General features: G+C 41.4%; 1 protein-coding gene across 1 annotated transcript; it reads right to left on the bottom strand.

The window, feature by feature from the left end:
- Positions 1–1,082: 1,082 nt before the first annotated feature.
- On the bottom strand, positions 1,083–22,500 carry LOC134213416 (coatomer subunit gamma). Its single transcript, XM_062692458.1, has 8 exons — positions 22,247–22,500; positions 21,982–22,112; positions 19,815–21,450; positions 19,569–19,753; positions 2,210–2,384; positions 1,963–2,148; positions 1,750–1,902; positions 1,083–1,691 (listed from the first exon to the last, which is right to left on the bottom strand). The coding sequence occupies exons 1-8, from the start codon at positions 22,284–22,286 to the stop codon at positions 1,561–1,563; spliced, it is 2,637 nt and encodes an 878-aa protein (XP_062548442.1). The 5' UTR covers positions 22,287–22,500; the 3' UTR covers positions 1,083–1,560.
- Between the last annotated feature and the right edge of the window lie 559 nt (positions 22,501–23,059).

The following is a 23,059-nucleotide window of genomic DNA, read 5'->3' as shown; positions in this document are numbered from 1 at the left end:
TACATTTCATTTGAGTATTTCGTGGGGTCTCCAGTACCCTTGCCAATCCAGAGATGGCGAGTTTGATTCTCGGTCCGGTCTAGGATGTTTTCGGGTTGGAAACTTTCTCGACAGCCTGTGCATAGTGTATCCATTGTAGATACATACTCATGCAATAATGGCGGGCATAGTAAGATTTCACTTAATAACTGCATACTAAATTGAAAAGCAGGCCAAGTTCCAGTTGAAATGTAGAGTAATTGAAGAAGAATATTTGCATTTCGGTACAACGTTGTTGTACAAGAAAAGCAAAACATAGTCGCACTGAAACATCAGAGCATAAATTATTGTGAACTATTGAAGACGATATCCTTTCAGGATGTCAATTTACAGAGGTAGATCAATCCTTTTTTTATTACTTTTTTTTATATTATGTTTGCCTATGAAACCTGCATTATGTTTCCACAAGCTACGGCCATTAAGTTTCCCATTGTGCAATGGGGCAATGGCGCATATAACCAAGTTGAGAAACGAGAGCCGGAAAGGACGAAGGGAGCAAAAATTTATTTCACTACATTAAACAATTTGGCGGTGCGGCGAATTTTAATATAATTGTTGTTTATTACTTTTTACGCAATGCATCCGGTTCGAGCAAAACGAAACAGAAAATCTGTTCGCGGCAGCACGGCTTTCGGTCGTTTATATCTCTGGTAGGAGCAGAGAGGATGCAAATGTGAATACACATTATTTGCCAATAATTTATGTTCTCACGTCGCGTTTTGCCTGCCTATCCTACATAGATGGTTGTCGTGGAGCCCTGCTGTTGAATCACCAGAGCACGTTTAAACATAGATGTTGGGCTTCGGGACCGATTATCATTCTGGGGCCAAATGTCGCCTCCGTGGTGCATAATAAATGTTAAACAAAGTTTAATGTGTTATGCAAACGCGGGGTGGACATACACTATTCGCGTTTTTGTATTTGTGCCTGCTGTGAACACTCGCTGAACGCACTCAAGCTATAATTATCAAGCTCAAAGATAATTTATTTTTAAATAAGGGTGATTTGTCTTTCAGAAATAAATGCACAACTTTGTTCCACAATTTCCTGATTAAAAGAAAATGATTTATTTTAAATATTCTCCATCATTCAGTAGTACTACTAATACAGATATTCACATATTCGTTCCATCATATTTTACTTCATATCCATATATTTGTATGGGTTATTCAAATAAACTACAAGAGCCGTTTGTAATGGTCTATTGAATGTTTGTGACTACTCAATCTATTATCATTTTTTTTTCTCGAACCGTTCTTTGCTCTACCATAGTCATTAACGAATGCTGACGAAAAGAAAACTTAACACTAATATAAACCACTATCATTATCAGTTATGTATAATAGATACTTTGCAATGTTTATAACATAAAAGAACAAATTCTCATCATCAGTTGTGTACGTGTTTTTATGCAGTTGGAGAAAGCGGGTGAGTACGAGCATTCGTTTGCCTTACTTGGTGAATGTTTGTAAAGAGGGAGCTGGGTGCTTTCAAGTAGATGCGGAAGTTGGTACAGTTATTCTAACCCACGGCAGAGGTAATCAACTCTGCCACGTCCGAGTCCGTTGATCGTACGGTCAGGTGCATCGTTACGCCATCCGACACGGCCAGCTTGGCGCGAACCAGAACATCTACATCACCACGGAAAGTGCCTGCGTACAGAAAGCATTTTAATACCATTTTTTGCACATTCAATGTTTGTCTACTCACCTGAGCATACTAATTGATGCGTGTGGGCACCATCGGCAACCTTCTCCGAAAGATTGGCTGGGGCAAGACCAAGGAATTTCAGAATAGTATTCACCGCCTCCTGTAAACTGCTGACCGTCGACAATACGAAGGTATCCTCTGCTTCCACCCATTCTGTAACAATCAAATTTCCTTCATTATAATCCCATTATCGAGTATGTAGCACATATAAACCTTCGGTATCTGCACTATCCCAAGCAGCGTTGAAGTTCTGCTTCTTGACCTTCTGTATCTGATCAGCGACGGTGATTTCGATATCCTCCAGCATGTATTCGTCGTCGTAGCCCTCGTCCGAGTCTGGCAGTCCTGTCGATGGATCGCAATCCTTCACGAGGAACCTCAACGTAGCACCGAAAGTGGCTGTAAAATTAAGCACGTTTAGTGATGATCCAGACGCGCGATGTGATGAGAAAGTCTATACCAATTGAGTTCGGCAAATCCGGTGGGAATTCAACGATGACGTAGGTGGATTCTTTCTCGCCATAGGGAAGCTTCGTGCAAGGGATGACCACTTTTGTTATGAAACCATCCGGAAGCACCAGATCGACACGAACATTTTCCAGCAACTGATCCGACAGTGTGTTGACGCAATCGAACTGTAGAAAATTGTTGCATTAGTACTGTTGTCTGCCAAATGTTTTGCCACAATCGAGCGACGTTGTACATTTTAAACGCATTGCTGATATCTATGAATTATTTTGTTCCTTAGAAATTGATTCTTATCTCTAGAAATTAAGGCGGGAGCTTAGAAAAAAACTTTTTCCCGCCCACGAATTTTTCAAATATTTATAAGAGATTTTGAGAAAAATGCTCAAAAAAAGTTGTTTGGCATAGTTTAAAATAGTGGATAGCAAAGAAAAAGCTCAACTGTCGTAAGACGAGTTTTAGTATTATTCCATTCATTCCACTACGTTGTAATCTTTACAGATACGTATTTCGACCTAAACAAAAAGGTCGTTTCCGGTGTCTCGTATATTAGTATATTAGATCCAACCTGGACTTATATGACTTCGTCTTGCAACTAGGAGACTATAATCAACCGAACTTGGAATGGGTTCCATCGGAGGACGGGTTTATGCATGTGTAGAAGTGTGCGCCGGTCCGAAAATCGGCGGCGGCGGCGTTTGTCAGAATTTTGGTCGGCGGCGGCGTGAATCGGCGTGGAGATTTTTTTCTGCATTTTTTAAGAATGTTTTCAAGACTTCAACAGAAGAATCTTTTGAAATTAGACGGAAAAATCTGATGAACTTCTCTTGAAAATTCTCTGAGCTGCTTCAAGACATTCATTTGAAATTTATTTTCAAATTTTCCATGGCAACTACTATGAAGTTTTGGGAATTCTTTGGAATTTCCAAGGAAGCACCTTGGAATTTCTAAGGAAAATTATTTTAAGTTTCAAAACAATTCTTCAAATTTTCAACGTGAGATTGTTCAAAATGTGGACATCAACATAAAAATTGGATTTCAACGGCAAATTGTTCGAAATTTTCATAGGAAACTCATTGGAATTTGCATGGGATTTTTAAAATTTTCTACGGAAAATTCTTCGGAATTTCCATGGAGAATATTACGAAATTTTAACCAAGATTATTCAGAACTTTACGTGATTTAAAAAAAAATTACGGGAAACCGATTGGTATTTCAACGAAAAAAAAGATTTTTTAAGGAATTTCTTTGGATTTCTACAGGAAATTCTTTGTCTATAAGAAATTCTCCGGAAATTCAATGGAAAATTATTGAAAAAGAGGAAAGGTAATTTGTCCGAAAATCATTTGACGAAAGTCATATGGCCGAATAATACGTTAAGTTGAAAAGCGTCAAGCCGAATTGTATTTGACCGAGATGAACGTTTGGGCAAAACGGTTATACAACGAATTGGTAATTTGGCCAAAAAAGCACTTTTCTCTAACACGTCGTTTGGCCGAATAGGTTATAAGGTCGAAAATGCATTTCAGCTGAAATGGTTGTTTAACATAGAGGGCCATTTAGTCGAAAATGTCATTTGGTTAATTATATGTTAATTTGTTAATATAGAAAAGAAAAAATATCTAATTGATTTGTAAGAATCAAAGTAAGCTTGATATGAACAGCAACGAAGAGCCACCAATATCTCAATCAAAGCAAACGTGATACTTTGCCAGCAGTCAAAGACATGCGGTCAACCATCACGGACTAGAGTGACAGTTTTCCAGCGAACTTCCCCTTAACTAGCAGCATGATAGTTTCCACTGATCCCATTAGCATCCGAGAAGAATTCTCATTGAAATCTCTAAAGAATTCTTTTCAGAATTATCGAAGTATTCCAATTGTAATCCAGAAGAATACACACTAAATCCTTATCCTTATCGTTAAGGGATATCCTTCAGAATCTGTGGGGGATACTCTTCATAATCCATGGAGGATTTTCTTCAAAATCTCTCGTTAATTTGCTTCGGATTTCCTCCGGAGTCGTTCGAAGATTTGTATCGAAAACTGGGAGATTTGCTGCGGAATTCCTTGACGATTTGTTTCAGAATACTTCGACGATTTGCTTCAGAATCCCTTGAATATTTATTTCGGAGTCTCTCGATGTTTGGCTTCGGAATCTCTGAATGATTAACTTCGAAATACCTCGACGATCAGAATCCCTCCGACGATTTGCTTCGGAATCCCTCGACGAATTGCTTCGGGATTCCTCGACAGATTGCTTCGGAATCCTTCGACGATTTGCTTCTACATCCCTGAAACATTGCCTACGGAATCTCTGAATATTATCGTCGGTATTCCTGGAGGATTCCAATTGGAATCTCTAAAAGATTTGAATTGGAATCCCTGAAACATTTCCGTAGGATTCACTGGAACATTCCCGTTCAAATTCCTGGCAGTCGAAATTCCTATAGAATGGAAGATATTCATAAAATTCTGATTGGAATCCCTGGAAATTTCCTGCCGGAATCACTGGTGTATTGCCTTCGGAATCTTTGGAGGTTCCCTTCGATATGCTTGGAAGATTCCCGTCGAAATCTCTGGAGGTATATGTTGCATTATTTTTTCTTCATTTGAGATAGATAGAATATTTATGAAATATGCAGAAAATTCCATTGCCTACCGGTGGGAATCTGACGGAGACCCGTCACATATTGCCTTTAAGTGTGCGGGATTGATCCGCAATTGCTTTAGGTGGTTGGACCGTATTTATCACATTACCACTAAGATAGCTTAATCATGAGGTGGCCACTCAATTTCCATTTTCAAATTCCCGGTTTTTTCCCGGTTGGTGCATCAAAAATGGGATATGATCAACGAATAGGTTTTTGGATGCATTGCACAAATTCGTGTTAAAACTGAACTATCATAAAAAGTAAGCCAACTGCTCTCACAGAAACTTAATTCAAAAATGTATACCTCATGCTCTAAAAATATTATATTTTATTGGTTGATAAACCTCATTAAAATTATTGCATAATTTGTCTTAGCTAATAATGAGAAATAACTTCGAAATAAAGGTCCAGGAACCACGACGGCGGCGTAATTCGGCGTGGCAATACTTTTACTTAACATTTGATTGAAGAAAACTTTTTAAGGATTTTCCTGGATTTTATTTACTAAATTTTGTTAAAATATCAAAACTATCCCGATTATTTTAAGGGAATTCATCGAAATCTTATCGGAAAATTCTTCGGAACCCCCTCAGGAAATTTATTGGATAATTCTAAAAAAAATCTTCGGAATTTTCAACCGCATTTTTTTGTCAAATCCTTCGGAATTTCTCCAGCATTTTTTTTTTTCGAATTTCCCTGTAGAAAGTCCAAAGTCCATTTTTCAATAGTTTCCTTAAAAAAATCTTCAAATTTTTTTGAAAATGTTTTTTGGGAAGTTCTTTAGCGATCTCCAGGATTTCCTCGGCAAGTTTTCGAAATTCCTTAGAGATTTTGTTTGAAATTTTCTTCGGGAAAATCCCCAAAATTTCCTCAGGAAATTCTGTGGGAATTTTTCGAGAAATTTTCCGGAATTTCCTCGACAAATTCTTTGGATTTTTTCGGAAAATTTCCTCTAGAAATTCTTTGAAGCCTCTTCGGGATTTTGTTTTAAATTTCCTCAGGAAATCCTTTCAAACTAAGTCCGGTATTTTTTCGGTATTATTTTGGCTGTTTTTTTTTTTTTGTTAAATTCTTCGGAATTTCCTCAGGAATTCTAAAGAGTTTCCTTGACGAATTCTTTGTATTTGGAAAACTTATCGAAATTTCCTTGGCATTTTTTTCGTTATTCCCTCAGAAAAAATCTTCTGAATTTCCTCTGCAAATAATTCGAAATATCCACGTCCACTTCGCAATTTACTGCGGAAACTCTACAGAATTTCCTTTGGAAATCGTTGCCGAGAGGGCGTTGCCGAGAGTAGATATTCTCATAATATTATTATTCCTGCTAAGACTGGAATCAAAGATCCTTCCCCTTCGTGATTTCTGATAGCATTCTAGAATTCATTTTGTTAAGAGAAACGAGAGTATCACTAGTTTCCAATCTATGAATTACACCGTAATAATGCTAATGCTAATCATGATGCTGAATCTCCATTTGAATAGTATGCTTGAAAAATGTAAGGAAAAAAATTCTTTAGAAATGAAATTCCTTTAATAGAAAATCTTAATCAACAATGAAAAGTTTCTTCAATTTTGCAATGACGCATTTCCTAAGTTCTACAATCTCTGCAACTTTAAAATAATTTCTTCAAAATATATTTTAGAAGGGCTTCGTGGTAGTAGATTGAATTCAAGGTTTGGTATTCAAATACCACCAACAATTTTTAAACTGTGAAAATACTTCGAAAGCAATGAATAGATTTCAAATGTTGAAAATATATAAAATAAGAACAGACAGATTTTTTTAAATTGATTGAACGAAAATAACTGACATAACAAAATAATTTTGGAATCGAAATTCTGATATCCGGAATAAATCCTGTTCTTTTGAGAAGAATAATATTATTGTGAAAATCGTGGAATTAAAAAGTGATTCCTAAGATATTTAGGTCCTGAGATTTCCAATATTTTATACCAAAAATCAAAATTTCATTAATTACTGAAATCCGGTATATTAATAAATACTGAGATAACAAAAATCTCAACAACACGCATCCTTATAATAGTTCCTATAAAACACTATTATAGTAAAACTCATTTTGGATTTTGATATCGATTGTCCATATCTAAAAAAAGCTGTTGCTGCGTAAATTATTATAAAAGCTTGGGCCTACCAAATAAACGAACTCAGAAACAAAACTCATTTAAAATACGCATCAATATTGGAACCTTTTGACCCATAATAGTTTCTAGAAAACAAATTTAAGAAAATACGAGAAATCGGTATAGGGGAACGGTTCGTCACTTCATCCCATAGCTCCTATTTCAATCCCATCTAAAACAAAGCAATGAAAAGGAATTTGGTTTGTTTTTTATTTTTGTGATTTTTTTTACCAGTGAGTACGATTGTTAGCAGAAAGAAGCGACGAGATTGGTGCTGTATTTATTTATTTTGCGATGAGATGAATATATGTTCAGTGAGATGGAAAATGGATATCAAGTAAATATCAAGTAAAAACCTAAGAATAACTCAGTGTCAACGAAAATTCCGGTTATTTCCCGGTTTTTCCCGGTTCTATCAAATTCCCGATTAATTCATGGTTCTCCCGGTTTTCCCGGTTAAGTGGCCACCCTGTTAATGAGGTGGTAAAATGTTGGAATTTTTTTGAAAAGAAGCTCAAACTAGATCAAAATAGATCAAGGGCCTATAGCCCCCCCTAGGCATCGAGGCTAGTTACGTCAATGCGGAAAAAATTATTTTGAATTGGCGTGGAAAATTATAGACCACCAGCGTGACAAATTTTCAACGGCGGCGCGCCGATGCAAAAATGTCGGCGGCGGCGTGTCAAAAACTGTCGGCGGCGGCGCACACCTCTATGCATGTGAACCCTCAATCTGTTTTGTCCACCAGCAGATCCGCATTGTTCGATGGTTTTTCGTTTAATGGCTTGACCCAGCTCAATGGAGTCCCTAACAGAAATGGTCGGTTTCTGGATCTCGTCCTCGCCAACGTTGCAGCTAAATCTACTTGCACCGTTTCCGAAGCCGTCGAGCCCCTCATCTCCCTGGATGCTGACCATCCCGTTCTGGACATAGTCGTTAACCTTCCGAACCTGTTTACGTTTGACGATGCTTCTGACGTTCACCAAATGTACGATTACTGCCGAGCTGATTATGATAGTATTTGTGATTCTATCTCATGTATTGACTGGTCACCCATCGGGCTTGACCTCTGTGTAGATGATGTTGTTAATTATTTCACTCGCCAAATTCGTCGTATAATTGCGGAGCACGTGCCCCTCACGCTAACTTTCACCTACTCAGTAACTGAGTAAAATTGTATTGCCCTCTCTTTTCTTCCCACGGAAATTTTACTCAATTTCCGTCAAAAGCAGGACTACTCATAGTTTTGAGTTGCGACAGGATAATCTACGATGAATTACATCCCCGCAACTTCGACGTCGTAGCGCTGCAGGAAATCTGCTGAACAGGACAGAAAGTGTGGAAAAGCGGCCATCGAGCGGCTACCTTCTACTAAAGCTGTGGCACCACCAACGAGCTGGGAGCCGGCTTCATAGTGCCGGGAATGATGCACCAACGCGTGATTGGGTGGCAGCCAATCAACACAAGGATGTGCAAGCTGATGATAAAAGGCCGTTTTTTCAACTATAGCATCATCAACGTGCACTACCCACACGAAGGGAGACCAGACGACGAGAAAGAACTGTTCTATGCACAACTGGAGCAGACATACGATGGATGCCCACTGCGGGACGTCAGAATAGTCATCGGCGACATGAACGCACAGGTAGGAAGGGAGGAAATGTATAGACCGGTCATCGGACCGGATAGTCTGCATACCGTATCGAACGACAACGGCCAACGATGGATTAACTTTGCAGCCTCCCGCGGAATGGTAGTCTGAAGCACTTTCTTCCCCCGCAAGAATATCCACAAGGCCACATGGAAATCACCTAATCAAGTAACGAAAAGCAAATCGACCACGTTCTAATCGACGGTAAATTCTTCTCCAACATCACGAACGTACGCACTTACCGCAGTGCGAATATTGAATCCGACCACTACCTCGTTGCAGTATGTCTGCGCTCAAAACTCTCGACGGTGTACAACACGCGTCGGAGTCGTCCGCCGCGGCTAAACATTGGGCGGCTACAAGACGGTAGACTAGCCCAAGACTACGCGCAACAGCTGGAAGTGGCACTCCCAACGGAAGAGCAGCTAGGCGCAGCGTCTCTTGAAGATGGCTGGAGAGATATTCGATCCGCCATTGGTAGCACCGCAACCGCTGAACTTGGCACGGTGCCTCCGGATCAGAGAAACGACTGGTATGATGGCGAATGTGAGCAGTTAGTGGAAGAGAAGAATGCAGCATGGGCGAGATTGCTGCAACACCGCACGAGGGCGAATGAGGCACGATATAAACGGGCGCGGAACAGACAAAACTGTACCGCGCTAATAACACACGAAAGTTCAACCTAAGACGAGTTTAGAACTCTCCATTTAATTCCACCAATTATTTTGATATCTTTGCAGATACGTATTTCGACCACAACTGTGTGGTCGTCTTCATTGTCTCGTACTTGACTCGACTTGAAGAAAACAATCGCACCTTACACTATTTATACTACGCTAGGTACCTAATCTTATCTTATTTTCTTAACTCGTCTTTGACGGTTGAATACATTCCACTAAAAAGAGCCTTACATATTTTTCTTATTGACCTATACAGTTAATTACCTTATTGCTGTTATATTCTAATAACGTTTATTTATGCTGTTTGCGACTGTTCTTTACAAGAGCCAATAATGGAATGGAATCATTTTTCATAGTTAGTTGTTTTCTTCCTAACAGTTACCAACGGTTGCCAAGTAAGCTGGTTACCAAGAACTCCTTTGATGCTACCACCTGGTTGCTTGTGATAACATCTCTCCCTCCTTATTTCCGTAGTACATAATATGGTTCGAATCTTGATGGCATCTTAATGGATCGTTGCGGACGTATTCGTAGCTCAGATATATCAGGAAATATTTCACCTGGTATCTGATTTACTTCAGGTTCAATAATTGGTATTTCTTCAATTTGAATGTTTCCTTCATTTTGTATTTCGACGGTATCTTGGTATTTCTCTTGTTCGGGAACGGGTATATCTTCAAGTCCAAACATGTCAACCAAAATGTTTAAAGGTGATTTACTTGATGTATTTGATGCAATTTCGTTGGTATCACGATGTTTGAGCTGATCAACATGAGATCGTGTTTTTTGTTGAATTGAGCGTATTGCTTATTATTCACGGTTGTAGTTTTGTAGTGCAGTGGTTGAAGAAGGCTCTCATTTTGTGACCAATAATCAATTCCGCTCGTGATTTCCCTTCCAGAATACGACTTGGAGTTGAACGGTAAACTTGTAGAAACACTTGTAGTGTATTTGCTATTTTCTCCCCCTCGTTAATTTTCAGCAATGATCTTTTTAGTGTGTCCACGAATCGCTCCGCTTGGCCGTTGGACTGAGGATGATACGGTGCTGTTCGTAGATGCTGAATTCCATTTGTCTTGCAGAACGTGGCAAACTGCTCCGATGTGAACTGCGAACCGTTATCTGACACTATAGTCGCGGGAATCCCAAACCTTGAGAACAATTCGTCCAAAAAATCGGTGTCACTAGATGTAGTTGGAGATCGGACAATCTTAACTTCAGGCCATTTCGAATGTGCATCGATGACAACTAGGAAATGTTGATCAATGAACGGTCCTGCAATATCGATGTGAATTCGTTGCCATGGATTAGTAGTTTGAGGCCAACCTTGCGTGGACTTTTCGAATGAGATGCACAATTGGAGCATTGTTTAATAAAATCTTCTATTGAGTTGTAAATCTTCGGCCAAAACACATTACTGCGAGCTACCGCTTTCATTCTATCGATGCCGGGATGACCTCTATGTAGTTGCTTCAGAATTTTATGACGAAAATAACATGGTATTACCAAACGATCCGCCATCATCACACATTATTTAACAACAGCGAGAGCTTCACGATATGGAAAAAACAGCCAAACTTTTTAATTTTCAATGCTGTTGTCGCTGGATGGCCAACCATGTTGGCTGTATTGCACAACTTGTTGCAAAGTTGGACATTTCATTGTACTATTTCTGACCATGTTGAAAGTAATTGGAAGTGAATCAACAGCTTCATCTAACGTAACTTCGATATCTTCTTCTTCTTCTTATTGGCATTACATCCCCACACTGGGACAGAACCGCCTCGTAGCTTAGTGTTCATTAAGCACTTCCACAGTTATTAACTGTGAGGTTTCTAAGCCAAGTTACCATTTTTGCATTCGTATATCATGAGACTGGGCTGCAAAATGGTGGGTTGACATCAAGCAACGAAATAAGGACTATGATTGGAAACTCGGTACCTGGAATGTCAGGACCCTAAATGAACCTGGACGAGTGAGCCTTCTGGCTCGTGAACTGCAGAAGGTTGGAGTGAACGTGGCTGCTATTCAAGAAGTCCGATGGCCTAGATCCGGAGAACGTGAATTCCGAGCCGTGGACCCCACGACCAATACTGCATTCAAGTATAACATCTATCACAGCGGCGGTGAAAAAGCAGAGCATGGAGTTGGTTTCGTAGTGATGGGCAAGCAGATGAAGCGAGTGATGCGGTGGAAACCCATTAGCGAACGAATCTGTGTGTTGAGGATACGGGGCAAATTCTTCAATTACAGCCTAATCAACGTGTACGCACCGACAAACGATAAATCCGACGACGTGAAGGACACGTTTTATGAATGTCTTGATAAAGCCTATGGAGAGTGCCCAAAGCATGACGTGAAAATTGTTATCGGAGACGCTAACGCTCAGGTCGGTAGAGAGGACTTTTCCGTCCCATAATCGGTAGGGAGAGCGTTCACTCTGCTACCAATGACAACGGCCTACGGCTAGTAAATTTTGCTGCTGCCAGAGGGATGGCCATCAGTAGCACCTACTTCGCACGAAAGCACATCCGAAAGCACCTGGAGACACCCAAATGGTGAAACTTGCAACCAGATAGACCATGTTCTGGTGGATGGGCGCCATTTCTCGGATGTTATCGATGTGCGGACATTCAGAGGTCCGAACATTGACTCGGATCACTACCTCGTTGTCAGTAAAATTCGATCACGGTTGTCAACTGTATCGAACGAAAGATCACAGCGAACGATGCGTGACAATATCCAGCGATTGTCGGCGGAAGGAGTATCGGCTGAGTAACGCCAGAAGCTCGACGAACGGATAAGTGCAATCAACGTTAGCGACAACATCAACGATCTATGGAAGTCGATCCATGGAGCGGTGAGCACAACAGCACGAGAAGTGGTAGGCACTGCACAGAGGCGACCCAGGACGGGATGGTTCGATGTGGAGTGCCAGAGAGTGACAGACGAGAAGAACGTTGCCAGAAGCCGGATGTTGGTGTCAGGTACCCGATCGAATAGAGATCGGTACAAGGAAGCAAGAGCAGCCGAAAAACGAACCCACCGCAGGAAGAAAAAAGAGTACGAAGAACAAGTGATTAGTGAGGCGCAGGAAAAAATGGAGCAGAACGATATGCGGAGGTTTTATGAGTCTGTCAATGGCGTGACAGATAAAACTGAAGTGGCTGCCAGGTGGCTAAGCAACACTTCGAGACTTTGTTGAATGGAGGAAGTGACGGTGCATCGGTGAACAGAATAAATATTAGCGACGATGGACAAGCTGTGGAGTCACCTACACTAGATGAGGTTAAAAAAGCTGTCAAAGAGCTGAAAAACAATAAGGCTGCGGGGAAGGACCAGCTCCCGGCTGAACTTCTCAAACATGGCAGTGAGCAGCTTTATGAAGTTCTGCACCATATTATGTCGAAAATATGGGAAGACGAGGAAATGCCTGCTAGCTGGTTGGACGGCCTCATTTTCCCTCTCTTTAAGAAAGGGCACTTCTGTTCAACAGATTGAGACCGCTTGAAGAGTCCTTCGTCGGCGAATACCAAGCAGGGGTTGCATTGTGCATCTCGATTCGAACGTAATTCTATCGAGTCGAACATGTTTGGCATTACGGGCTTCGATTCGATCTCGAAAACGACTCATCGTTCGAGTATGCTCGAGGAGGTACAAGAATAACGAGATGTTTTGGCATTATGGAAACTCGTTAGCACACTGAAAAACGACTCAAGTCGAATGAAAAACACTCGTCACCTTTATAGCTTTCGAATGTTGTTCGAGAGTTTTTTCTTGCTGAAAGTTTTTAATTATATTTGTTATTATTTCTCTACGGGAAGAGAATAAAGAATAAATATTGTCTCTTGAGGAAAAGAATGTCATTAGTATACCTACTTTTATAGTTTCCAGACAATATGCAATCTCTAATTATCCCGAAATCCGCGCAAAAACGACTTCAACTAAAATCGTATTTTTGACGATTTCGATAAATCGCGTGATAAATCTATGAAGAAAATCTGCGTAAAAACGTGTATATTCCAAAATCTACGTAAAAATAGATGATTTAAATAAAAAAAACGCACATGAGAAGACCTAAGTACATTTAACTAAAATACATGGAAACATCAAAGTAATTTATTATCAATCCTTTTTTAACTTTAAATTATTTAGCTTAAATTTGGATCTGTGGCATACACTCCAATAAACATAAAACTTATAATTTGTGTCGTAACAATATCTCAATTTACAAAACATGTCGTATCGGCATAATGTTTTAATCGGTTGCCACAGCTCAATAAATAATATTGCTCTTAAAGTCATTGAGCACAATTTGCTTGTTTATAAATTAACTGCCAATTTATGCCCTGAAGGATGCCTTTCCAACAGGCAACATGCTACACGCAGATGAAATTACTCTTATTCTCTCTGTTTACTCACATTCGCCATGCGCTGAAGGTTGTCTCTCCAGCGGGCGGCATACTAAACACGGAGACAGCTATCTCTTATTCTCTCTGTTTACATTTCGTTTGACAGAACATACTCGATTGAATTAGTACAGCACCATTCGAAATCTTGTACTGCGACTGAATGAAGTCGAACGAAATAGATAATGCCGCAATTTTTTCGAAACGAATCCAAAAACTTACGAATCGAGTGATTCGATTCGAGATGCGCAATGTCACCCCAGGTTTTCGTGAGGGCCGATCAACGACGGATCAAATGTTTACCCTGAGACAAATCCTTGATAAATTCCGGGAGTACAACTTGCAGACACATCATCTGTTTATTGATTTCAAGGCGGCGTACGATTCAGTGAAACGGAATGAATTATGGCAAATTATGCTTGAACATGGTTTTCCGGCGAAACTGATACGGCTGATTCGTATAACGTTGGACGGATCGAAATCAAGTGTAAGGGTTGTGGATGAAATATCGACGTCATTTGTTACCTTAGATGGATTAAAGCAGGATGATGCACTCTCGAACCTACTGTTCAATATAGCGCTCGAGGGAGCGATTAGGAGAGCTGGTGTGCAAAGAAGCGGTACCATTATCACAAAATCGCATATGCTCCTGGGATTTGCGGACGATATCGATATTATCGGAATTGATCGCCGTGCCGTGGAAGAGGCTTTTGCGCCTTTTAAGAGGGAGACAGCGAGGATTGGACTCACGATCAATACCAGCAAAACGAAGTACATGGTCGCTGGCAATCAACGTGGGTTCATTAGTGGTGGTGGTAGCGAAATAGTGCTGGATGGTGAAAAATTTGAAGTGGTAGAAGAATTTGAGTATCTTGGAACATTAGTGACGTGTGATAATGATGTTACCCGCGAGGTGAAAAGGCGTATTGCAGCTGCAAATAGGGCTTATTACGGACTTCGTAACCAGCTTAAGTCCCGTAGTCTGCAAACGAAAACAAAACTCGCGCTGTATACTACTCTGATTCTTCCGGTGGCTTTATACGGCCATGAGACATGGACGTTAAAGGAGGCTGATCGGAGAGCTCTCGGAGTGTTTGAGCGTAAGGTGCTGCGGACAATACTCGGCGGTAAACAGGAGAACGGTATCTGGCGGCGTCGCATGAATCACGAATTGCACCAGGTGTATAAAGGGCTGGATATTATTAAGCTTATACAACACGGCAGACTACGGTGGGCTGGTCACGTTGTTCGTATGCCGGAAGAACGACAAGCAAAGATAATATTTAGTAGAGAACCCGGAAGAGGCCGCAGGCTTCGTGGAAGGCCGCGTACACGATGGCTCTTTGCAGTTGAAGAGGACCTGAGGGCGCTCAATATTCAGGGCGACTGGAAGCGATTGGCCAAGGATCGAGTCCAGCGGAGAAGGATACTCCATTCGGCGTAGGTTCATCGAAGAGCTGTAGCCCATCAAGTATCAAGTAAGTATATCATCTCGATCTGACTGTATCCGGCTTCAGCTTGATTGAGTGTGCCAGAAGCGTGAGCGATTGCTTTAAAATTACCGTCGGGAAATCGATGCATAGCAACTGCACCAATACCAGATTTTGAGGCATCCGCAGCGATAATGATTTCCAAATGAGGGTCATAATGAGTAAGTAGTAGATCGATGGGATTGCAGGATTTCTTTAATCTTGTTGAAAGAGTGTTGACACGTCGAATACCAATTGAACTGGATCCTTTTTCAGAAGCACATCGAAAGGTTTTCGTAGTTGATGCATTTGTTTCACAAACTTTGAATAGAAATTAACAGCACCCAAGAAAGACCGTAGACTTGTGACATCGGTTGGTGCTGGCATCTTGACAATAGCTTCAATCTTCGATGGGTCTGGACTTAGACCTTTTTCATCAACGATATGGCTCAGATACTTTATTTCACGCTGTAATATGCTGCATTTGTCTTCTCGAAGATGGAAGCCGTATTCTTCCAAACGCTTGAAAAGAGCTTCAAGTCGCTTATGATGCTCGATCTCAGTTCCACTAAAAACTATGATGTCGTCCAGGAACGATTCAACTCCTTCGAGGTCCGCTATCATGCTATTCATCAACTGTTGGAAAGCTCCTGGAGCTGACTTCACTCCTGGTGCCAATCTATTGAAACGATAAAGTCCTCGATGCGTATTGATTGTGAGGAGTTCCTTTGATTCGTCATCAACATCAACTTGAAGATAGGCATCAGATAAATCGATGATGCTGAAAAATTGGCATCCGTTCAACTTTGTAAATATATCGTCCGGAACAGGCAAAGGGTAATTATTTGTTTCTAGTGCAGCGTTTAAACCTGTCGAATAATCGGCACAAATGCCAACTTTGCCATTGGGTTTCGTTACTGTAACGATAGGCGCCGCCCACTGCGAAAACTCGACGGGTGTAATAATTCCTGACTGCTCCAAACGATCCAACTCGGTATTGACTTTTGCTATCGACGTGAATGGAACTGGACGCTTCGGCTTAAAAACAGGACGTAATTCTTGCTTGAGGTACAACTTAACTTTTGTCTTGCAATGACCGAGTGTGTCCTTAAATACGTTCGGAAAAGCTGTTTTATTGGGGTGGATTGCGGACAATGTGGAACGAACTTGATTGCAGATCACAGAGAGGGGCTTTGAGCAAAGGTTGAATAGTTCAATCCAATCGAGACCAAACAAATTGAGATTAGGATGAACGGTCACGAAACAGGTGCCATCTTTAACAACACCTCCAAAATCGATTGGACAGGAAAGTTCTCCAATTATATTCAAACGCTTTCCGGATGCCGTTTTAGCTTCACTGCTTGTAGGCTTCAGTTCCGGGGATCCTAGTTTCTTCCATGTCTGCTTTGAAAGGATTGTAATATCGGACGCTATGTCAAATTGGAGACTCATTTTCACACCGTAAATGACGACATTCAAAACCTCTTTCTTGCTTCACTCTTTACTAGATTGACCGTAAAAACACCATTGATGATCAACTTCTTCTTTCTGAATTTCTTACCTTCTTGATTGGATTTTACAGGTATGCAGCTGCAATATCCCTCTTTGTGTCCAATTTTATTGCAAGTCTTGCAAGTGTGATTGGTGTAAGAGCATTTACGAACATAGTGCATGCTACCGCACTGCCAGCTCGGTGTCTTCGGACCGCTTGGAAGCTTGGTTTCCTTGAATGAATAGCGAGATAAATTTGATTGTTGCTTGATGCCGTTTTTCTTGACCGCACAGACCGAGGCTGCTAGCAATGGCTTTTGTTCGATCAGAGCGGTGTCGTGCTTCAAATTTTGCAATCGCTTGCATTCGGTGATGAGAGTTCCCAATTTACATTCGCCATCTCCATCCGATTATAGACTTGAATTGATCGGCTGTGATACGGTTCAACTTGAAATCTTCGCAAGGTTTGTTGATTGTAGCTGCATAAGTTACGTAATCTTCCTCGGATCGCTTTGAACTTTGGAATAGAGATGAGCAAAACGGATCACTTCGTTGAGCGGATCAGATCTGGATCATTCAGTCTAATGATCCGAATCTTTCATAGGGAACGGATCTTTGGATCAAAACTTAGGGAGAATGCAAAATGGTGAAACGGTTGTCATTCAGGACCACAGTCTGACCCGTACAGACAATCATTTCACCCCTCTCTCACGCACGAGCATATATAACTTGTCTAGAGATCCTACAATAAACTTTTTATTCCGCCATTTTCTTACAAAAGGTTAGATAATTTGTTGATCTGGTGAACCGGATCTTTCAAAAAGTGAACTTCGAATCATTCACTCACTTCAAAGATCCGGATCATTTTGACGGTTCCGGATCTGAACGCCCATTTCTGCTTTGGAAACATTGGTAGCGTTTACTGAATAAGGTTGTAGTCACTCCGAAAAGCTGCTTCAACTTTAACACGGTATCCGTGAACGAAAACTCACGGAAATGTTTCGGCAATAGGAAATTTACGTACTTATCGTGTACACTAACGCTGAGGCTTCTGAGAAGTAGACGGACCTTCGTTGAATCGTCCAGATTAACACCATCCTTCAGGAAAAGATCTTCATACTTCTGGTACCACCGGTCAAATACTAGACCATTCTCCGGATCGTAACTCTTTTCGTCTTCTCTTTTCGCCTTACTCACTTCCGCCAAATGTTCCTTGAACCTTATATAATAATGATCTTTTTGTTTGGCCTACATAGATTTTTTTCACATTGGGAACAACTTATTTTGTACACGCCTGCCTTATTTAACAATTCTACTTTATCCTTCGTTGAACCCAATAGAGACTTGAGTTGGTTGCGAAAGTCCTATGAGAAGCTGAACCGTTCACGTAACGGCCTCGTGCCACAGCCTGATATGTGTAAGGACATAAACGGGAACCTTCTTACGAACGAGCTTTAGGTGATCCAAAGGTGGCGGCAGCAGCGCTACGAAGAACACCTAAATGGCGATGCGGCAGACGAAGATGGCAGTATGGTGATGAACTTTTTACCGGCACCGGATCGTCAGGAAACCTAGGAGGAGATTGGCCGGCTGAAGAACAATAAAGCCCTTGGGGTTGACCAACTACCAGGAGAGCTATTTAAACATGGTGATGAGCCTCTGACTAGAGCGCTGGACTGGGTCATTACCAAGATTTGAGAGGAGGAAGTTTTGCCGCAGGAGCGGATGGAAGGTGTCGTGTGTCCCATCTACAAAAAGTTCGATAAGCTGGATTGTAGCAACTACCGCCCAATCATATTGCTGAACGCCGCCTACAAGGTACTCTCCCAAATTTTATGCCGCCGACTAGCGCCAATTGCAAAAGAGTTCGTGGGGGAGTACCAGGCGGCTTTTATGGGCGAACGCTCCACCACGGACCAGGTGTTCGCCAATCGCCAAGTATTGCAAAAATGTCGCGAATACAACTTGCCCACACATGATCTATTCATCGACTTCAAAGCCGCATATGATACAATCGAAAGGGACCAGCTATGGCACGTATTTCCGGATAAAATGATACGGTTGATCAAAGCGACGATGGATCGGGTGATGTGCGTAGTTCGAGTTTCAGGGGCATTCTCGAGTCGCTTTGAAATGCGCAAAGTGTTACGGCAAGGTGATGGTCTTTCGTGTCTGCTATTCAACATCGCTTTAGAAGAGGTAATACGAAGAGCAAAGATTAACACGAGTGGGAAAATTTTCAATAGGTCAGTCCAGCTATTTGCTTTGCCGATGACATAGATAGTATGGTACGTAACTTTTAGAAGATCCTCCATCTAGCCTACATCAGATTGAAGAGGGAAGCCAAGCGGATCGGATAAGTCATCAACACGTTGAAGACGAAGTACATGATTGGAAGAGGTTTGAGAAAAGACAATGTGAGCCACCCACCGCGAGTTTGCATCGGTGGTGACGAAATCGAGGTGGTAGAAGAATTTGTGTACTTGGGTTCACTAATGACTGCCAAAAATGATACCAGCAGAGAAATTCGGAGACGCATTAGTGGCTGGAAATCGTACATACTTTGCACTCCGCAAGACGCTCCGATCGAAAAGATTTCGCCGCCAATCTACAAAACGCTCATTAGACCGGTAGTCATCTGCGGACACGACCCTCCGTAGTCTGTGTGGTTGGCGACGTGTAGCCATGGACCGAGCCGAATGGATAAGACTATTATATACCGCACAGGCCCTTAGTCTGAATGAATAATAATACATAGTAGTACTGCTTATGATTGCATATCAGTCCTATCTTTGCTAGATGTCCTATCTATATGAAACAAATATGTACGATTGTGGGCAGTATAGGTTTAAAATTACCTGAAAAACAATATGGTGCCCAAAGCAGTGTTTGATGCATGATACAGTATATTCCGTCTCGCTTTCCGTAAGCTGTACCGGGGCCGATGATTTGTGTAGAGCTCCAAGTCGGTGGATGCCGGGTATTTGGAGCAATTTCTCGGTGTTGGCTTCTTCGCGCGTAATACGAGGAATCTTCGGTAGTGCTAAAAATGAGAAAAATGTGATTACATATTGCCGAATTACCAACAAAAAATATCCCATTACCATTGTTCATGATCATCACTTCGTCGGTAACCTCGGGTTGAACGGTTTGCGATTTTGGTACAATCGAAATGTCGAACTTTTCGGTCAGTGGGCCATTCAAGTGTTCCTTCAGGGATTTCTCCAGCAACGGCAGTGAAACCATTCCGTTGTCGGTTATGTACGATTTGTTTAACTCGGGGTTATTTTTGTTCAGGATCGTGTAATAGTAGGTGGCGCGATCGCGAACCTCGTCGTCTGAATCCATTTGGCACCGATTCAGTAGCACCAACACATTCGGCAGCAAATCCGGACAAGAAGCACCGAACTGGGCGATGGCAGCTACTGCTGCGGCTCTGACCGTTGCGTTCTCCAAAATGACTCGATTATAGATGAATCGAATGTATCGTGAAGGTAGCTTTGAGTATGGGCCTTCTTTGCCCAGAAGATGAAGAATCCGGACAGCCAGCGAAGTGTGCTCGCAATCTTCTATGAACTCACAAAGGTGCGATAGGCCTGATTCTTTAGCTTCTGGATTTTCTTCAATGATAAGGATGATCGTATCGACAATCGATGTCTTGTACTCGAGACCTCCTTCTTCCCGGAGCATTCCACTGAGGAAGTTCATCATGACACCATGTTTGCGAGGGAATTTCGAGCAGAGCGCCCGAATAGCTTGGACGACAACCACTTTGAACTCGTCGGAAATTTCTGCTACAAAGGTGGCGATTTGCTTCATAAGCCGTTCAACAGAGCTTTCTGCACCAGTTTTAAGTAAAGTTGTTATGGCCAATGTAGCTACTGAACGATTTGAATCAGCAATCAGGCCTTCCAAGTCAAGGTTGCAGACGTTTACAGCTGGTGGGTGAAGCATGGCAACCTTATTCATCGTTCTTACTGCAGCAAATCTCAGAGTTGCCTTTGAAGATCCGCAGAATAGCTGTAAAATGCTGACAGCCGTTGACAGTTCTCGCGGATTGGTTCTCTTCAAGTTGACGAAAGCATGAGCTGCCTCGTAAACAACCATTTCACTTTTATTTCTCAAACAGGATTCAACGAACTCAAATAATGGAGATTCGGCATTGGTGTTACCCGCAGCATCTTCTTCCTCGATGATTTTGCACGCAATCCTAATCAAAAAACAAACGGCGTACGGGCTTTTAAGATTCTGCTTTGTCAACTTGTTCACCAACTTAGTCACGGCCAAACGATCCGCCTTACGTATGTGGTAGAGCAAACCCAATCCATGATATTGCACCATAATATTGTCGCTGTTCAGAGCTTCTTGCGCTTCATTAGCCCATCGTTTAACAACTTCCCCGGCCGTGCTGGCCAAATGAAGTGCACTGACCAATGCTCCACTGGAAACCGGAGCGTTCCTATCGACGATACACTGTTTCATGTACCGCTCCACAGCCTGCAGCATCGTGTTATCCGTAATGCTGCACAACGCACGAATGGCCGGAGCTCGGTACAAATCTTCCTTGCCCGTCATGTCCTTGGTCAGTGAGCTGGTCACGATGATCACGTCATCGGCAATAGGACTCAGCTCTTTGATGAACAGATAAACCATCCGACGCATTATGACGTCCTTTGATTGGAACAGCTTGGTCATGGCAAAGAAACATTCGGTGGCTTCGTGCGATCCCAGCTGTTCTCCCTGTTGAGACAAAATGAAGGTTTGATAAGTTCAGTAAACAATGTTGAAGTTTAAAGATATAAAATAGAACTCATATGTAAATTGCGCAAATCCAATGAAGGGTAAATGCGAGTAGCAAAGCAATCAGTATTACTCTAAATATTGAAATTCGTGTATTTTAATGCCGAAGAGCTTACAAGGAAGTAGGACGTGAATGTTTTTGTACAATTTGAAAAAAAAAACTAAGGTGGGGTTTTATAGATATAAATGCTACTCTGCAACTTCAGTTTCCATGACCAATAAAAATAACATTTAGAAGATCATTCCCAGTTTTAGTCCATCCAGGAGTTTTCAAATTGTTTGTCATATTAGTTTTCTTGACTCGAAGTGATGTGAAGCCCTATCTAAATAGGTCAATCTTAAAAAAATGTCAAGCTTTTCTTAATTTTGTATTCTGAAATACTTTTTTAGACTGCTACTTGAGTAATTCTGTATGTCAAGGACATTATTTCCTAATTATTTAGCAATAATTATAATTTTGACATATCTCACCTGATTGATCAAATACAGAATCTTTGTCAAAATGTGGGTGCATCTTCGTGCATTAACCGGGGTTTCATTGAACATTCGCGTCTCCTGCAGCACCGAGGTTTTCTCCAAATTTGAAAAGGGGTTGCTGCCGCCTGAAAGTGAACATTTTAAAATTATTAAGAAGCAAATATTTCCCCCAAGAAGACGAAAACATCATTCTTTCTCACCGACATCGATACCCCGATTCGAGAGGTGTTATCATTGGCAGCTCGCAAGTCGCACTTACCTTCCTCCTCTTCCTTTTTGTCTCTCTTAAAAGAGCTCATTTTCACCGATTTTCGTGCGAAATTTTTCCGTCCAGCGTCCGCGGCGATCGTTGGGAACCGAGTTTGACCAAATTTGCGACAAACAGAAACTCCAAAGTTGTCCTAAACTCCACTTGAATTGACTAAAATCAGATCCGGCCAAAAATTTTCACCACGTCACACGGATTGATGTATCTGCGTTCGCGAGCGAAGAAAGATGAAGGCGTTTTTGACAGTGTTTTTGTTGCGAACTGACAGCAGGGTGGCCAGAACGTTTTCCGAGTAGCGTTAATCAATCTGAAAAGGCCTTTTTACGAGTCGTTTTTACAAAAAAGCCTTTATGTTACACCCAAAAAAAACTGCGCGGTTTCCACCTGAAAAAAACACGTAGATTTTTTCTACCTGAAATTCACGTAACTTTTACCTGAATTTCCGGTAGAAATCTAATTCTACGTGATAATCAGGTAAGTTCTGTAGTCGGAGATCCGGAAAAACAAACTATTTTTATTCATTTTCACTTTTCCTAAACGCACAGCTGAAAGTATACTCTTTTGGGCAGAAATACACTCTTTTGCGGGAGAATGGGACTACCCACAAAAGGAGTAAAATTTGATGCATAAAAAGGATAAGTTTTACACACTTTTTCTGTTATTATGCATAAATGTTAATCACTTGTGAATAAAAGATAGTCATAATTGTGCATATTGCAAATTTCTTCCAAAACGCGAAATGCAAAGATCTTGCAAGAAGTTTCCAACCAAAATGCAAGCAGCGTGACAGCTTTTTATGTCAAA

The sequence above is a fragment of the Armigeres subalbatus genome, chromosome 2 (assembly GCF_024139115.2).
Source record: "Armigeres subalbatus isolate Guangzhou_Male chromosome 2, GZ_Asu_2, whole genome shotgun sequence".
In the NCBI taxonomy this organism is placed as follows: domain Eukaryota; kingdom Metazoa; phylum Arthropoda; class Insecta; order Diptera; family Culicidae; genus Armigeres; species Armigeres subalbatus.
The sequence above is the reverse complement of the archived record's forward strand: the minus strand, read 5'-3'. Positions and strand labels throughout refer to the sequence as shown.